This window comes from Silurus meridionalis, chromosome 19 (assembly GCF_014805685.1).
Source record: "Silurus meridionalis isolate SWU-2019-XX chromosome 19, ASM1480568v1, whole genome shotgun sequence".
Taxonomy (NCBI): domain Eukaryota; kingdom Metazoa; phylum Chordata; class Actinopteri; order Siluriformes; family Siluridae; genus Silurus; species Silurus meridionalis.
The window spans coordinates 7,775,864-7,790,647 of NC_060902.1; the positions used below are offsets into that span (position 1 = coordinate 7,775,864).

Consider the following 14,784-nt stretch of genomic DNA (forward strand, 5'->3'; position numbering starts at 1 on the left):
CAAAATGGTTTATAAGAAAGCTTCTGATTGTACCTTGTAGTTCTGGTTTGATTCGAAGTTGGAGAGTGGAGTGTTACAGGCTGTGGAAAATGGCATGACCTTCACTCCTCTGTACACCATGCCTTTATCATAGAGCTGCTTAAACACCCACCTGGAAAAGACACAAAGTAACAAATAAGGTATATATTCTACAAATTAACCTTTTGGTATATAAATTAGATATACCAAGATATGAAAAGTTTAACACCATAAGATTAACATGTGCTTTTAGAACCTCCAAATATATATATATATATATATATATATATATATATATATATATATATATATATATATATATATATATATATATATATATATAAATAAATAAATAAATAGACAGACAGACAGACAGACAGACAGACAGACAGATAGATAGATAGATAAGAAGTAAAAACACTGACCTATGAGAAATGCAAAATATTGTTTGTGTTTTTTTACCTTTTTGAAGGATAAAGTTTTCTATTGTTACAGACACACAATAAATGTATACTTACTCCAAGTATACTGTCACTAGAACCATGGGGTTATGCTTGAGGTCTCATGAAAGGTACTCATTTAATGCAATTTATACATTTCCTAAAAAGTCGCAAGAAACTGCATGTTTTTTATTTTCTGAAAATGTAGTGTCGTTTCCCCAAACTGAAAATGCTTTGATAAAGTACAGACAGTTAAATGAACTTTAGCACAGTAACAGAGTTAAAATAATTTGTTACTGCGAACCACTGCTTATTAACACCCCCCATTGCACAGATATTACAGTTTGCAAGTTTTGGCACCCAGATATTAAATTACAGTATGGACATATGCTTGTGCCAACTTAATGTTCAAAATCTACCTACAAATCATTTGTTAAGTCAGGGAAATATGAGGGCCTTCCCAAAAGGTTCCTCTCAAATGCACTCGTGTGGCAAAAATGCATTATAAACACAGGGCTTTTGCAGCCATATGTGGCTCTGTAGGAGACACACAATTCTATAGGATTCTTGGATGTGGTAGCATTATATTTTCACTTCACTTCACTAAAACTAGGAGACCCAAACCTGTTCCAGCATGGCAATGCCTCTGTGGACAATGCCAGCTCCATGAAGATATGCATTACAAGGGATGGAGTGGAAGATCTTGAGTGGCCAGCTCTGACCCCAACCCTGCTGAACACCTTTGGGATGAATTGGATGAACACTGACTGCCCCTTAAGTCTCTTCACCTTACCCAGATCAGTACCTGACTTTACTAACACCCGCATGGCTGAATGAGCACAAATGTCCACAGATACCGTCAAAATCTAGTGAAACATCTTCCCAGAAGAGTCAAAATTATTAAACAGCAAATGGAGACTAAATGAGTAATGGGATGTTCAAAAGCAACTACGAATCTTATGGTCAGGAGTCTACATATTTTTGTATAATCCCGATGTTTCATTTTTAAACAGTTTGTGTAATGAAAACATACCCTAATACAAGATCTGAAAAATAATCTTGGGGGTGGGGATCCCCGAGGTCTTACCATACAGTCTCCATGAACCATGGGTAGAGGGTCTTGTAATCATTCCGGAAGTCGATCCAGCGGCCCATTCTCTTCACTGAAACCTATATCACGCAATCAATCAAACAATTATTATGCATTTCATTTAAACTCAAAAAATGTCAATGTAAACTGCTACAGCACTTTTTTTAATGTAGTTAATCATATTTACTATGATTTTTGTTTGTATAGAAAATACAAAAAAAAAAATATAGCTGATAGTCTGAAATCTCTAAACCACAACAAAAACCATAACCACCTACACGGTCATCAAAACCGGATTTCCATGCCTCATGCAACAAACAAAATGAATTCCCCTGTGTAACGAACCACATCTTATTGTTGATTACATCATCCATGGAAAAAAAATTAATGCCTGTCTCCTGGGCTCTGTAATGAGGTCAGTCAAGCGATTTACAATCACACTTCCTCTACACATCTCTTAAGATAGATCACCTCAGCAAAAGTTACATTACCATTAGAACACAACACATGAGAAAATCAGAACACCAAACACAATTTTTGTAAGGCTAAACCTTTAATATCGCTGATGGTGCAATTTTCCAAAGTATCAAACAAAAGCACATGAGGCACAACACAACTGCAATACTTGAACAACATGTGATAATTAAGAATCTAAATTGCCAATACAACCAGCTATTTTGGATATCAGAAATACATGAAGACGTTGCCAAAATGAATATTCATGCCTATTTAAATGTCCTGGCAATTTTAATGTGGATAAAATTAAAGATGTGTCTTTCAGCTATGAAATAAGGACCAAATCAATACAGGATTTTGTTATTTCACACAAATCTTTTTTTAGTAGATTGCAATTACACAAATAGAGGATTTTACATCTAATTTGTGTCATTTTGTGAATTCTTTTGTACAAATATATGAATAATGAAAAGCATTATTGTATCCAACCAGTCAAATCAATTAAAATGAAATAAGTATGTTTATGGTGCAATATTTAGAATAACATCATGACGGAAAACAGTGAAGTCAAATTAAATTGAAATAAATATGAATTAAAGTGCCATGAGTTGAAGAAGAGATAAACAGCATGATACAAATAAGACAATTTTAATGTAGATGTGCAAATAATATTTGGAGGCAAAATAACTGTAGTTATGACAATAAATGGCAGGAGTTTAGTTATTAAGTGGAGATATTTGTATTGTGCTGTAATGACACATTGCAATCCATTTGTTTTTAGCTTGTTTTAAACTAGAGTTATATATTTTAACATTCGTGGTTTAAATACCAGACATTTTGCGCATGTTTTTACTAGGAAGATTACTGTATTTACTGTCATTGTATTGTATTTGTATATATACTGTGGGGATAAGTGTGTTGTCTGCAGTTTTCAGTCTGGCTTGAGTTCTTTTTCTGAGAACAATTACCGTAATTTTCGGACTATTAAGCGCACCCATATATAAGCCGCACCCACTGAATTTTGCAGACTTTTATTTTGAACATAAATAAGCCGCACCTGTCTATAAGCCGTCTTCATTGAAACTAATGAACTTTACACAGGCTTTAACGAAAGACAGTGTCTGTTACACGGTGTAACGGGTGAAATATGTTGTGGCTCCTTTAAGAACAGAGCAGCATTTTGGGAATAGCCTGCCGCCGCATTTTTCCACTATTACTGCATGTGTGCAAGACCGAGGAATATGTCCTTATTATTTTCTGATGCTCATTTCTAAGTTTCTTTGACTAACCCGTCACGCTGTTGACAAAAAAAATAAAAAAGCAAGAGTTTTGGAAACCTGTCTGTGCTTATATGATTTCTGTTGCAACTGGAGTTAGCGAGCTCTCCCATGACCCAGACTCAATGCGTTACAACGGCTTGTATCTAAACAGTAGCCTACCAAGAAAGTGATTGTACACTGTCTTCCTCCTTCCTTTCACAACTATTTCTCTCGAGAGTTTATCTTTTGGCATCGTTGTGCGTTTAAAAATCACCACCGGTGGAAGTTTTTCTCCCGATGTCGAGCAGCTCAGAACACAGGTGAAGTGCGTTTTTTCGTTTCCGTTCGGAAATTTGTTTGGTCTAATGTTATGTCGCTCAGTGTTTTGGCTTGAAGTTTGTGAAACCGGGAAAAGCCCAGAAAAAATCCATAAATTAGCCGCTGCCTTGTTTAAGCCGCGGGCTTCAAAGAGTGGGGAAAAAAGTAGCGGCTTATAGTCCGAAAAATACGGTAACCAATACTGAATAAATATAACTAACTAACATGGTTATAAGCCCCTCCCCTAAAAAAACCAATAGTCATTTGTAGAATTATTCTATTCAGAAATGATATTATTCCAACAAATGATTCCAGTCCTGCTCTCAGCATTTACAGATACGTTCCCATTAATGGGTACATCAAACCAGCAAAGTGCTTTTTGGTTCAATTTGAGTCATGTCATCTAAATGTATTCAAGTGCACATCATTAATTCAATGAGCAACAGAACTGATAATTATATAGCGAGATCTATCTTTTTCTCACACACACATACACACACACACTTACCTCCCACTCATTGGCGTATCTCATCACGATACTCCGGCACTGCTTGTTGTACTCTGCTATCCCCATCTTAGCAACGTCCTCTGGTCCTTTAATTCCCAACGTCTTATCAATCTCATATTCCTTTAAAAAAAAAAAAAAAAAAAAAAAAAGATGAAAGTTTAAGATTATAAATCTAAAACCCAAAACGCTTCACATGAATGAACAAGCAACCTGTCAAGGCATAAGCTAACAAAGTCCCTAATTAATGAAGCAAAGATGACTAAACATATTACTTACTGGGGAGTGAACAACATGACATCGATCAGCAGGCTGCAGTAAAGCTAATTACAAATGGTTTAAGTAAAAAACAAAGCACAACAGGGCGTGCTGTTATTATAATTACAAAATCATCAATAAGGGGTGGTGAGATGCAGAGATGGAGTGATATTTTGCAATAATAGCACAACATGAATTCTTTCATATTCCTCTTCCACCATAGCAATTTGCTCTTGATTACCATTTGTTTTCTTATCCATGTATAGTTCACTGTACACTTTAATTGCATTACTTACTGTAGATTTTATATAACGGTTTTCCTCCCACACGCACAATTTAAAAGGAAAGGAACGTGGTTTGCAACGTTACATAGAAAAAGACAGTTACTAAGCACTGTTCAATAAAGTCTTCTTACAAAAAAGCATCATCAAGCCAACTATATACTATAATAAGTCATTTTTCTTACTCGGCATGTTTTTACATCTATTTATTGTTTGTAATAAATTGTTAGTTGATTAGATTACATGGAGTGTTAAATCCTAGTGAATTACAGTGCGTGCAGAATGCGTTCATTTTTTTCACATTTTGTGAGGCTTGCATGTTTCAATGAACTCGCAAAGCCCACCAACTCTAAAGAATTTCCCATATCTGAAAAAACAAAACAAACAAAACAAAAAAAACGTATCATTTTACAGCCTGAAGGCTTCAAGTGACGCATTGGAAATTGTTCATCGTATTATAAATAGATCAATTCATTAAAGCGTAGTACAAATAAACAATTGGACATTTTTTTTTTACAAAATTTAAATGTTTTGACTCATCAAAGCAAAAATCAAATATTGTTTGGAAAGTTCTTCCCAACACTGGTGCAGAATTTCCAAAAAATCAGTTGCAACTTTTGATTGCTTTGATTTCTGTCCAGTTTACCCCAAACCAGCTCCATGGGGTTTAACTCTGGAAACTGTGGTCAACTGGTCATTCCATGAGGTGAAGCCTTGCTTTTTTCTTCTAAAATAGATTGTTTTGTTTCATTAACTTGCTATAGGATGGACCCCTGACCAACTAGGTGTATACCAGAGGGTATTGCATCGTACTGCGGTAGTAGGTTTGGTTCAGAGGGTCGCCAAAGTCGCCAACTCTGGATTTAAAAAAAAAACCCAGATCAACACACTTTCTCCTTTACACACCGAGAAACCAACATTTTGCCTATTCCACTGCATACAATAACCCTGAGTGATTAACCCGAAGACTAATAATTGTTTTGAGCCCATAAGAAATTCTTCAGTAGTCCACAGCAGTGCCTCATGACCCATCTTGCCTTCTTAGCAATGGCATTCTTACTACCACTCAACCTGTAAAAACTCTTTTAATGCTTAAATGCTTACTTCAACCAGTTGACCTGTGAGCCACCTATCATGCAAGCTGTTGATTCTTTTATAAACTATATAGACCTCCTAATGTCTTTCTTTCAGTTTCCAAGTGCATTTTGATTGTGTAGGAAATTGTAGTCACTGACACCTTGGCTTTGTTTGCCATTTCTTTAAAGTAAAGACTTTCCAAGGTTGTATTGACTTGCCTCTCTTATTTTATTAATGAACATTTTTTTGAGAGCAATAAACTACTTCCTGCAGTCCAATACTTGCCAAATATTGCTTAAAAGGATGTAGTAACACTGTCTGTTCCAACACTGCTTTTATACAGACAGAGGGTTTGTAAGTAATAAAAAAAACAAAAAAAGCATTGACCCCTGTAGGAACTGTAACCATCAACTTTCAATGAGTAATTTAATACCATTGCTAAAGAACAGCTTTTTGATTGGTAGTCTATTATTTCTTCCTGAATAAGACTTGTATAACTCTAAAATGTAATTATTTTTCAAATGTACATAGTTATTGGTAAACTAAACTTTTTTTTTACCAGTTACCACCTATTTTTGTACCATTTTAGGTTCTTTACTAGACTTGAATGGCTTACATTTGAATAAAAACTAGAACAAACACACTTTTAACATAAAGTGTGTATATACAGTATGAATATATGCACATACATACAAACATACATATATACATACTTAAACACTCCTGCTGACGGTTTCCCAAAGTAAATACTCAAATATTTCTCAGTGTCCCAAATGAAACAACATAAGAAACACCCACCCCTAGAGCAAAGTATAATATTTCTGTATTGCTCAGTCACTAATGTTCATTTGCAGATTGTTATGTATAAAACATAAATAACCTGTCATGAATTGCTTGAAGTAGAAAAAGAAGTAGGGGGCACAGAGCACAATATCAATCATTCATTGAACTGATTAAAAACGAAGATGTGCAATCCATAATCTTTGCAAATCATCCGGATGGTTGTCAACTAGTCATACTGCTTGCAGGAGTGAGCCCAAATCACCATACACACTCGGCTCTTAAAGTGCATTAATACACTAACCCAAAACAGGAGAACAAATTCAGAAAAGATAAAGACCCCCAATTAATTTTCAAATGTTATTGGTTATTGGCTTTAACAGCATATCTAATTGTGCTGATTTGCATTGATTCTAATGTAATAGTGTCTATTCAATTTATTCTATTATATAGGACAGAAATTCTTTGATGGACCACCCCTCCCCGACCCCAACCCCCCTCCGCCGCCCCTGCCCAACACCACCACCCATGTAAGTAGATAATAAAAAAAAACTCAGTGAAAAAAATTAAAAAATGTCCTTATTCATTGGTGTGAATTCCACTCCAATTGGCTTTTCCCTACTCCACAATAGCTACCAATCAGCACATGACCAACTTTCTAGATCTACAAAACCACTGCTTTTTCTCAGGACAACTGATCAAGATCATTGGAAAGTGCCGTTGGCCATGAGAGATCAAACACTCATGATTGGCGTCACTGTGATCCTGTGACAGGTGAAAGGGTCACGCCTTCACACTCATCTACTTTTGCTTTTTACCAATCTCTAATCTGATCTCCTGACAATACGATGAACAATTTTCAATGCACCACTTCAGAGCCTCCAAGCTGTTACTTTAAAAGTTGCATTCTTTAAGATATGGGAAATTCTTTAGAGTTCGGGGGCTCGGGGGTTTCTCTGGATCACGAGAAGCCTCATTTTATGTCTTATGAAGTTTAAGATAAAAAAGATTTGAATCTTGGTTAGGACAACTGGTCATAGCTGCTATAACAAGTGAAAACAGGAAGTAAATTGTTGACGTAAGCTGTTTTTTTAAAGAAATACAGAAGTTCTATGGTAGGACTTTGGGATAGGACAAAAATATATGCACATGATGAGGTTTACAATATAGAAAATAAAAATCCTTTAAACTGAATTTTAGTATACATTTCTTTTATGCCTACCAAGAAGATGATTAAGTCTTATTTTTCAAAACATACACCAAATTAATACCATGCCGGCTTCAGACATGCCGTCATTTATTTTGTCAATAACACTACAGAGAAGCCCCTGTAATGCATTCACAAAATTAGCCTCATGCATCACCACAAACACTTTGTCTTTATGAGTTTCCTTTAACAGTATGTTATAACAAATCAAAGTGGAACTACATTATCATCTGAATCATTGAGTTTCCACTGTACAATTGCACACACCTAATCACAGCTAAAAATAAATAAATAAAAATGCACCTGATTTGAAATAAAAATCTGAACAGTCACAATCAATTACTGACAAATAGGCGTCCCAGGGTAGAATCTAAAAACATGTATTCCATCAAGTGCAAATACACATAAGGTGTTTGAGTTCTTACCACAGGCAAGCCGTGGCAATCCCAGCCAAACCGACGGTCAACATGGAAACCGCTCTGGTGAGCAAACCTTGTGACGATGTCCTTTATAGTCCCGGCCAGAATGTGGCCATAATGTGGGAGACCCGTAGCAAAAGGTGGTCCATCGTAGAACACATACCTGTGAGCGTAAATACACACCGGTCATTCATCAGTGACAAAACACCAAAAGCCAATTAACCAAAATATGGACAGCACAAAGCTAGCATTGCATCACAACAAATGCAAAACTACAACCAGCAAGCGATAGCATTTGTGTCTCACTTGGGCCTGTTTTTGGATTGTTTCAAGCACTCCTGGAAGCAGTCCTTTTCAGTCCAGAATTTCAGAACACACTCCTCTTCTGAGGGAAAGTGGATCGACTCAGACACAGGCTCCACCATGATGCCTACAAGAAAGCAACAATGAGTGTACATGTATGACAAAGGGTATAAATACTTTAGTTTTATCATTGTCACACTGTCATTACTGAATGCCAAGTCCACACCCACAGCACTTTCTGCACAACCAGTCTGGTGGCATGACTTGCATGACTCAATGAGTATATTATTTTAATTTTCTTGATGTATTAATGTAATAAATATTTAGTTTACATCTCATTATTTCAAACTTGTTGTGGAGATCTGTTATTGGAAACATCCTGAACTATAAAAGGTTTTCACATGTGCGTCGGAAGTTAACGATATTTACGCAAGATGGATCTCAATCATGGACATGCATCAAAATTCATTTCCTACATTAAATACGCATGCTGTATTTTTATTCTAGGGCTGCAACAACTAATCGATAATAATCGATAATGGAATTTGTTGTCAATTAATGCAGTTATCGATTTGTTGGGCTGCTCAAGTTTCAGGGTTCAGCGTGCCGGCATGATCACACAGCCGCTTGCGAAATGGCGGAGATTACAGTTCAACCTGCAGCAGGAAAAAGTGTGCGCCCCAAGTCTTCCAAGGCATGTGAGCACTTTATATTAAACGCTTGTGTGGTATGAAAGTACCACAGTGATGCACGAGCACATGAAAAGAAGACACATTGAAGTCACAGATGAAGACGAAACATCGGCAAATTTAACAAAAACTGTATAATCCTCATTAAGTAAAAAATGTAATAATTTAATTAAGTTCTATTGTGTAAACTGTAACTTTGGGACAGTCGCACTGGATCTGTTCTTTTGTGACTCGCGAGCATCAGGTTGCGCAATCCCCTCGCTCGCTCGATTCAAATAAAACGGTGCAAACAAACACTTAATCTAAAAGTAGCAAATAACAGCAGCTATTGTTGTGGTTTTCTGAGAATGTTTATGCGTTGGTGTACGAATGCATATTTTTTCTTTTTTTTTTATCAATTTACACAAATTGCTTCACCTTGCATACTTAAATGCAGTTTTTTTTTGGGCGTTTTTTTTTTACAGAAAGAAAAAACCCAGCATTAGTGAATTTGTATAAAGGTGAAATCCCCCATACACTCAACAAGCAGCCACAATAACCTTTATAAAATGTCTAAATTGATGATAGTTAAACTCAATATGTGGCCTTTGCGTTTTCTTATGTACACTTTTATACATAAATACCTTGGATTAGGGTTTTATGTTATAATACAGTTATAATAAGCAAAACATCTAAGCCAAAAATTTGTTTTTTCCGATTAATCAATGATCAAAATAATCGTTAGTTGCAGCCCTAAAATATTCTTTTGACTCTAAAAACATTCTATAAATATTCTTTCTCTGAACATGTAAAACTGAAAACTCCATGAGACATCATCAGGAAGCCCTACATTTCAGATATAAATATTAATGTTGGCAACTTAATACTTTACATACATTTTATCTTGAACTAAATGATTATCAATATTGTAATCAAATATGGCACTGCTTTAAGGGGACTTTTATGATGAATGTTTAGGAATTGCTTTCTCCTGTTACGTTCATTCATTCATTTAGTTCTTTTAGAAGCCCGATCTTACCAGGAACCCTGAGCGTGAGTACACAGACTGTTGATACAAAGAATACACAGTGGGTGGGATAACAAGCTGTTACCAGGCACCATACAGACATGTGCAGAGGCAACCAAGTACAAGTACAAGTACAAGCATGTTTTTGGGCAGTTGGAAGAGGATAACGTTTTGAGCATTGGGAAGAAACCAGAGAACCTGGAGGAACTCCACTTAGTCACAGGCAGAAAATATTGGGCTGTAGAAAGAAATCAGAAAATCTGGAGGAAACCCATTTAGGGGGGTATAAGGTGGATAAGGTGAAGGGCAGTAGAAAGAAACCAAAGGTTATGAAGGAAACCCAGTTAGTTACAGAGACAAGGTTATAGGCAGTAAGATGAAACCAGAGAACCCAAATGAAACCAATTCAGTCACAGGCAGAAGATTTTGGGCAATAGAAGAAAAACCTTGTGGAAACCTATTTAGTCACAGGGACAAAGTGACAGCCGGTAGAAAGAAACCAGAGAACTTGGAGGAAACCCATTTAACAGAGACAAGGTTATGGGCAGTAAGAGGAAAACAGAGAACTTGGAGGAAAACCATTTAGTCACAGGGACAAAGTATAGGGTAGTATGAAGAAACCAGAGAACCTGAAGAAAACCCACTTAATCACAGGCAGAAGATTTTGGCCAGTAAAAAGAAACGTGAAGGAAACCCATTGAGTCACAGCGAGAAGGTTATGGGCAATAGGAAGAAACCAGAGGACCCAGACAAAACCCAGTCAGTCACACAGATAAAGTTATGGGCTGAATTCAGGCAACCTGGAGGAAACCCATTTAGTCACAGCTTCACTTGTTTCATTCAAGATTATAATTTCATTTCTAATTTCCTCTGACCTTCTAAAATGCAATATTCCAACACCATGGATATATTTAAATGCACACTTTATTAGCTATTTTTAAAAAATGAAACTAAAAGGGAATGTTATAGGTATTAACCGCTGTTTTGTATTAAGAGATCATGTTTTATTACTAATTTGTATTAACAGTTATTATTATTCATTGATTCTTTTTATTATTATTATTATTGTTATTATACTGAGCTGTCAGTGACGTAATACCCATCTGACGCCGCGTAACTCAGCATTAGCTTTAGCCTTAGCTTGCTATTAGACTCTGATTGAAAGTTCAGCTGGATGATCCGAGTTCTCCTTCAGCGCGTTCACATCTCACCGCTTCTGCACCTTCTATATTCACGCAGTTCAGCAGATCGCGGCCGACACTCAGGCTCCACAAAGCCGCCTGTTTTAACTAGTGTCCTACTCACACGCGTGCGGTCTCTGCCGGGATGCCGAAGAAGAAGGAGCCGGACTCACAATGCGGAAATGATGCAACTGAACAGAAAGCATGGGCGGAAACGGAAATACAAAGATCATAACATTAGAGCTGCGCGTCAACCTGGAAAGTGTTTAGCACAGAATGTCTCTTTGTCATACAAAGAGGCTCTATTTGGTTATCAGGAGCAAACCCGAAATATATATTTTTAATAAACTGGTTTATTTTACTTACACGAATGCCAAGTTCCGTGTGCTAAGCACCGTTTTCACCATTTTGTTTGGGATTCAAATTCTACTTGCACAACCAGGGTTCTGACGTGTCACGCGTTTATACTGAGACACGCATTTCATCCAGTTCACACGCCACCCCTGGTATTTCTCACACTGAGAAGTCATGGAGAACTTGTCCCACTTAATTGAATGAATGGACGCACAGCTGCCTCGAGTTCCACAGAAAATCATGTTTGTTAACATTTAACAGAGTTATTTTGTTATGTTATTTTGTTGTTGTTTTGTTGACTTATTTTTTTTAACCCTAAAAGATTCCTGAAAGATCCTGGGCTAAGATTGTAGTCTTTGGTCACTGGTTTGTCGTGTTACATACTGGCCAGGGGTATAAAAAATTAAAGTTGCATATTATAAAATTTTAAAAATGTTAAACAAATGACAGTAAAATAGTTTTAGGGCTTTTGTATAGCTGGAGGTAGTGAGATGTTCCAAACAAAATACAGATAAATAAGGCTTAGCACACTTAAATTTACATTTGTGTGAGAAAAGCTTGAAGGATTTAAAAAAAAAGTCTTGGCAACCAAACAACCTCTTTGTATGACAAAGAAAAACTCTCTGTGATGAGAATACGTGAACAAAGGTGTAAGAATCCATCCAGAACAAATCCCAAAAGAGATGAAGAACAGATTCACCCTCAGCTCCTCAGGAGGAACAGAAAGGGTCAATGTCCTAAATTTTTTTTAACTAAAGCTTGATAGGATAGAAGAGATGAAGAAGTATTTTTTTAGGATACATCCGTAATCTTATTGGTAATCCAATATTTAGAAGACGGATTCCACACTTCTTTCCATGGAATGTTATCGAATCAGACATTCCAATAGGACACAATGTATAAGGAAGAAGATGAAACAGATGACAAAGAGACCATGAGGTCTAACTGAGCTATTACAGTTTTTCTCAGGTGCTTTGGAGCGTTTCTCAGATTAGAAATGAAATTCTCAAAACTACTTGTTCAACCTCCACATCATTTAGTCATTTGTGCTCATCATAAGAACATTTTCTCGTTGCTTTGATCAAATTGTGAATGCTTTGCTACATCATTTAATCGATTGTGTACAAGTGTCTGCTTTTTCCTACATTAGCAGTTGTTTATGTTCATGGTCTTAACCCCCAAAACAATTAGGCACCAGTTCATTGCATAAGTCATTCAATGCAAAATGGTTAAACCAGTTGTCAAAATTTGTCAAGCTCTTCTTCTTTACAGTTCTATTAAACTGTTTTTGGTAAATGTGTATAGAATTGATGAATTGTGCAGATAAACCTTGAATGTCACTAATGAAGGGGTGTGTTCACTTTCAGATCAACCAATAATCAACTAGTTCTCTAAAATATGTCAAGGCTGAATCTCGTGAACCTTTACTGTAATTGGTGAGTGTATATAAAAAGAGCAAAACACAGATTTACAATTGTTGAAAATGGATGAACAACTAGTAAATGAACATAGTCGAGAGCCAAGAATAAGGATGCATGCTGGAAGGGTAAGAAGACAAAATAGAGGAAGAGGAAGAAGATGCCAGAGACATAGACACATTTCAGATGAAATTAGAGCCACTGTTGTGGACCATGTTGTCAATCATGGCCTCACAATGGTATTGCAAGGGATGATATCTGTTGTGATGTGGATGAAAATCTGTGGCCTGACAGACTGGGACGTCAGGGGGTAGAGACAGATTGCACTGTATAGTGCGGCATGTGCAGTTCTGCCTAAGAAGTGTTTCCTATGTTAACCTTTTGGAATTTTAATTTGTGTCTTTTTATTTTCTATCACAATGACATTATATTGTAATTTTTTTAGTCAGTCCACTAGTAAAGAACAATAAAAAATTGTGAATCCTGTCCACGTCTCTTACAATCAATATCCCACATAAATTAATGTGTAAATTTGTGCTGTTCAAATTCAACATAGTTTACATCAAGAAATACTAAAATAAAGCATTGTCATATAAAAAAATGACTAAACATTTTGACTATCTTGTTCATAAACAATGATAAAAGGACTTGAGACATTGTTTTGAAAATGCACTTACTGATTTCTTAAACTTTAGTGGTAGACAGAAAACCAGAGTAAGAGCACAGGACTGATTAATTGAGATTCCAACCTAATATTATTGAACAAATCTAGTAAAAAACAGAAACTTATTTTTGTAAAAAAAAAAAAATCTTAGTTGTTACAAATATATTATAGTACTGATGAGTACTGAAATTATGTTTATAGATCTGGTGCCAGGCCAAAAGTGCTTGCTTATGATTTCAGACACTTTCCTACAGTGTGATTTCTACAACGACGATCATCGAGCCAATAGGAGCGCCAAATCTGATCACGCAATTAGCGCGACAACTTCAAACCACCTCGAGTCAGGTGGACAGTACAGCAAGAAGAGAAACATATCGACTTATGGAGGGAAAAGGAGTGTTTGTATGGTGTTTTTATTATTAAGGCATGTCATGCTACAGATTGTACAGATGCACGGATTAATGACGTAAAATTTGGCTCGAGATTTTTTTTTGGGTGCCTTAGTTTTTGACTGTCATACATATCATGATAACTGAGATCTTATAGTGTGACATGGGGATCATGTTTCTACAGACTGACAAGCAAACAATCGCAAAGGAATATTAAAAATTGTGGTTCTATGTAAAAATAAATTAAGCAATAAATACATTGAGCTACTTGATGCCCCACTTGATGTCACTCTCAGCTCAAACAGTGCAGACTGAGAGCTTTATAGAGATGCTGTGCATAAATAAATTATATTAGGAAATTCCCAAAATGAAATTAATTGAAGCTAAAATCATTAAAAAAACCAATAAACTTTACATTTGCCATCTCATGTGCAACCTATTAATATAAACAGTAATGAACAGATGAACAGTAACAGGACGAACAGTTTCTCCTGTAATGAATAGGAGGAACTTGTATAAATCAGAAACAAAAACTAAATTAAATCCTGAATGCAGCACTCTGTCACTCATGCATGTTGTTAGCCTCTGTTAGCAAATAAAAACACATGTCAAAAAACATAAAACATGGCATGCAATGTGCTCAACATAAAACTAGCCAAAAACTACATGTCT

General features: G+C 36.1%; 1 protein-coding gene across 4 annotated transcripts in view; it reads right to left on the reverse strand.

Annotated features, from left to right (window-relative positions):
• iars1 (isoleucyl-tRNA synthetase 1) overlaps positions 1-11,807 on the reverse strand; it is an 85,919-nt gene extending 74,112 nt beyond the window's left edge. Inside the window, exons 1-7 of one of the 4 annotated variants that reach the window (XM_046875179.1) lie at positions 11,654-11,807; positions 11,412-11,478; positions 8,415-8,538; positions 8,115-8,271; positions 4,090-4,209; positions 1,546-1,628; positions 34-151 (exon numbers count right to left, since the gene is read on the reverse strand). In XM_046875179.1, coding sequence (XP_046731135.1) covers positions 34-151; positions 1,546-1,628; positions 4,090-4,209; positions 8,115-8,271; positions 8,415-8,533 — 597 coding nt within the window. In that variant the 5' untranslated portion in view covers positions 8,534-8,538; positions 11,412-11,478; positions 11,654-11,807. Of the gene's footprint in view, positions 1-33; positions 152-1,545; positions 1,629-4,089; positions 4,210-8,114; positions 8,272-8,414; positions 8,539-11,317; positions 11,479-11,653 lie in introns of all 4 variants that reach the window. The other 3 variants (XM_046875180.1, XM_046875178.1, XM_046875181.1) reach the window with 3 other exon arrangements.
• Positions 11,808-14,784: the final 2,977 nt, after the last annotated feature.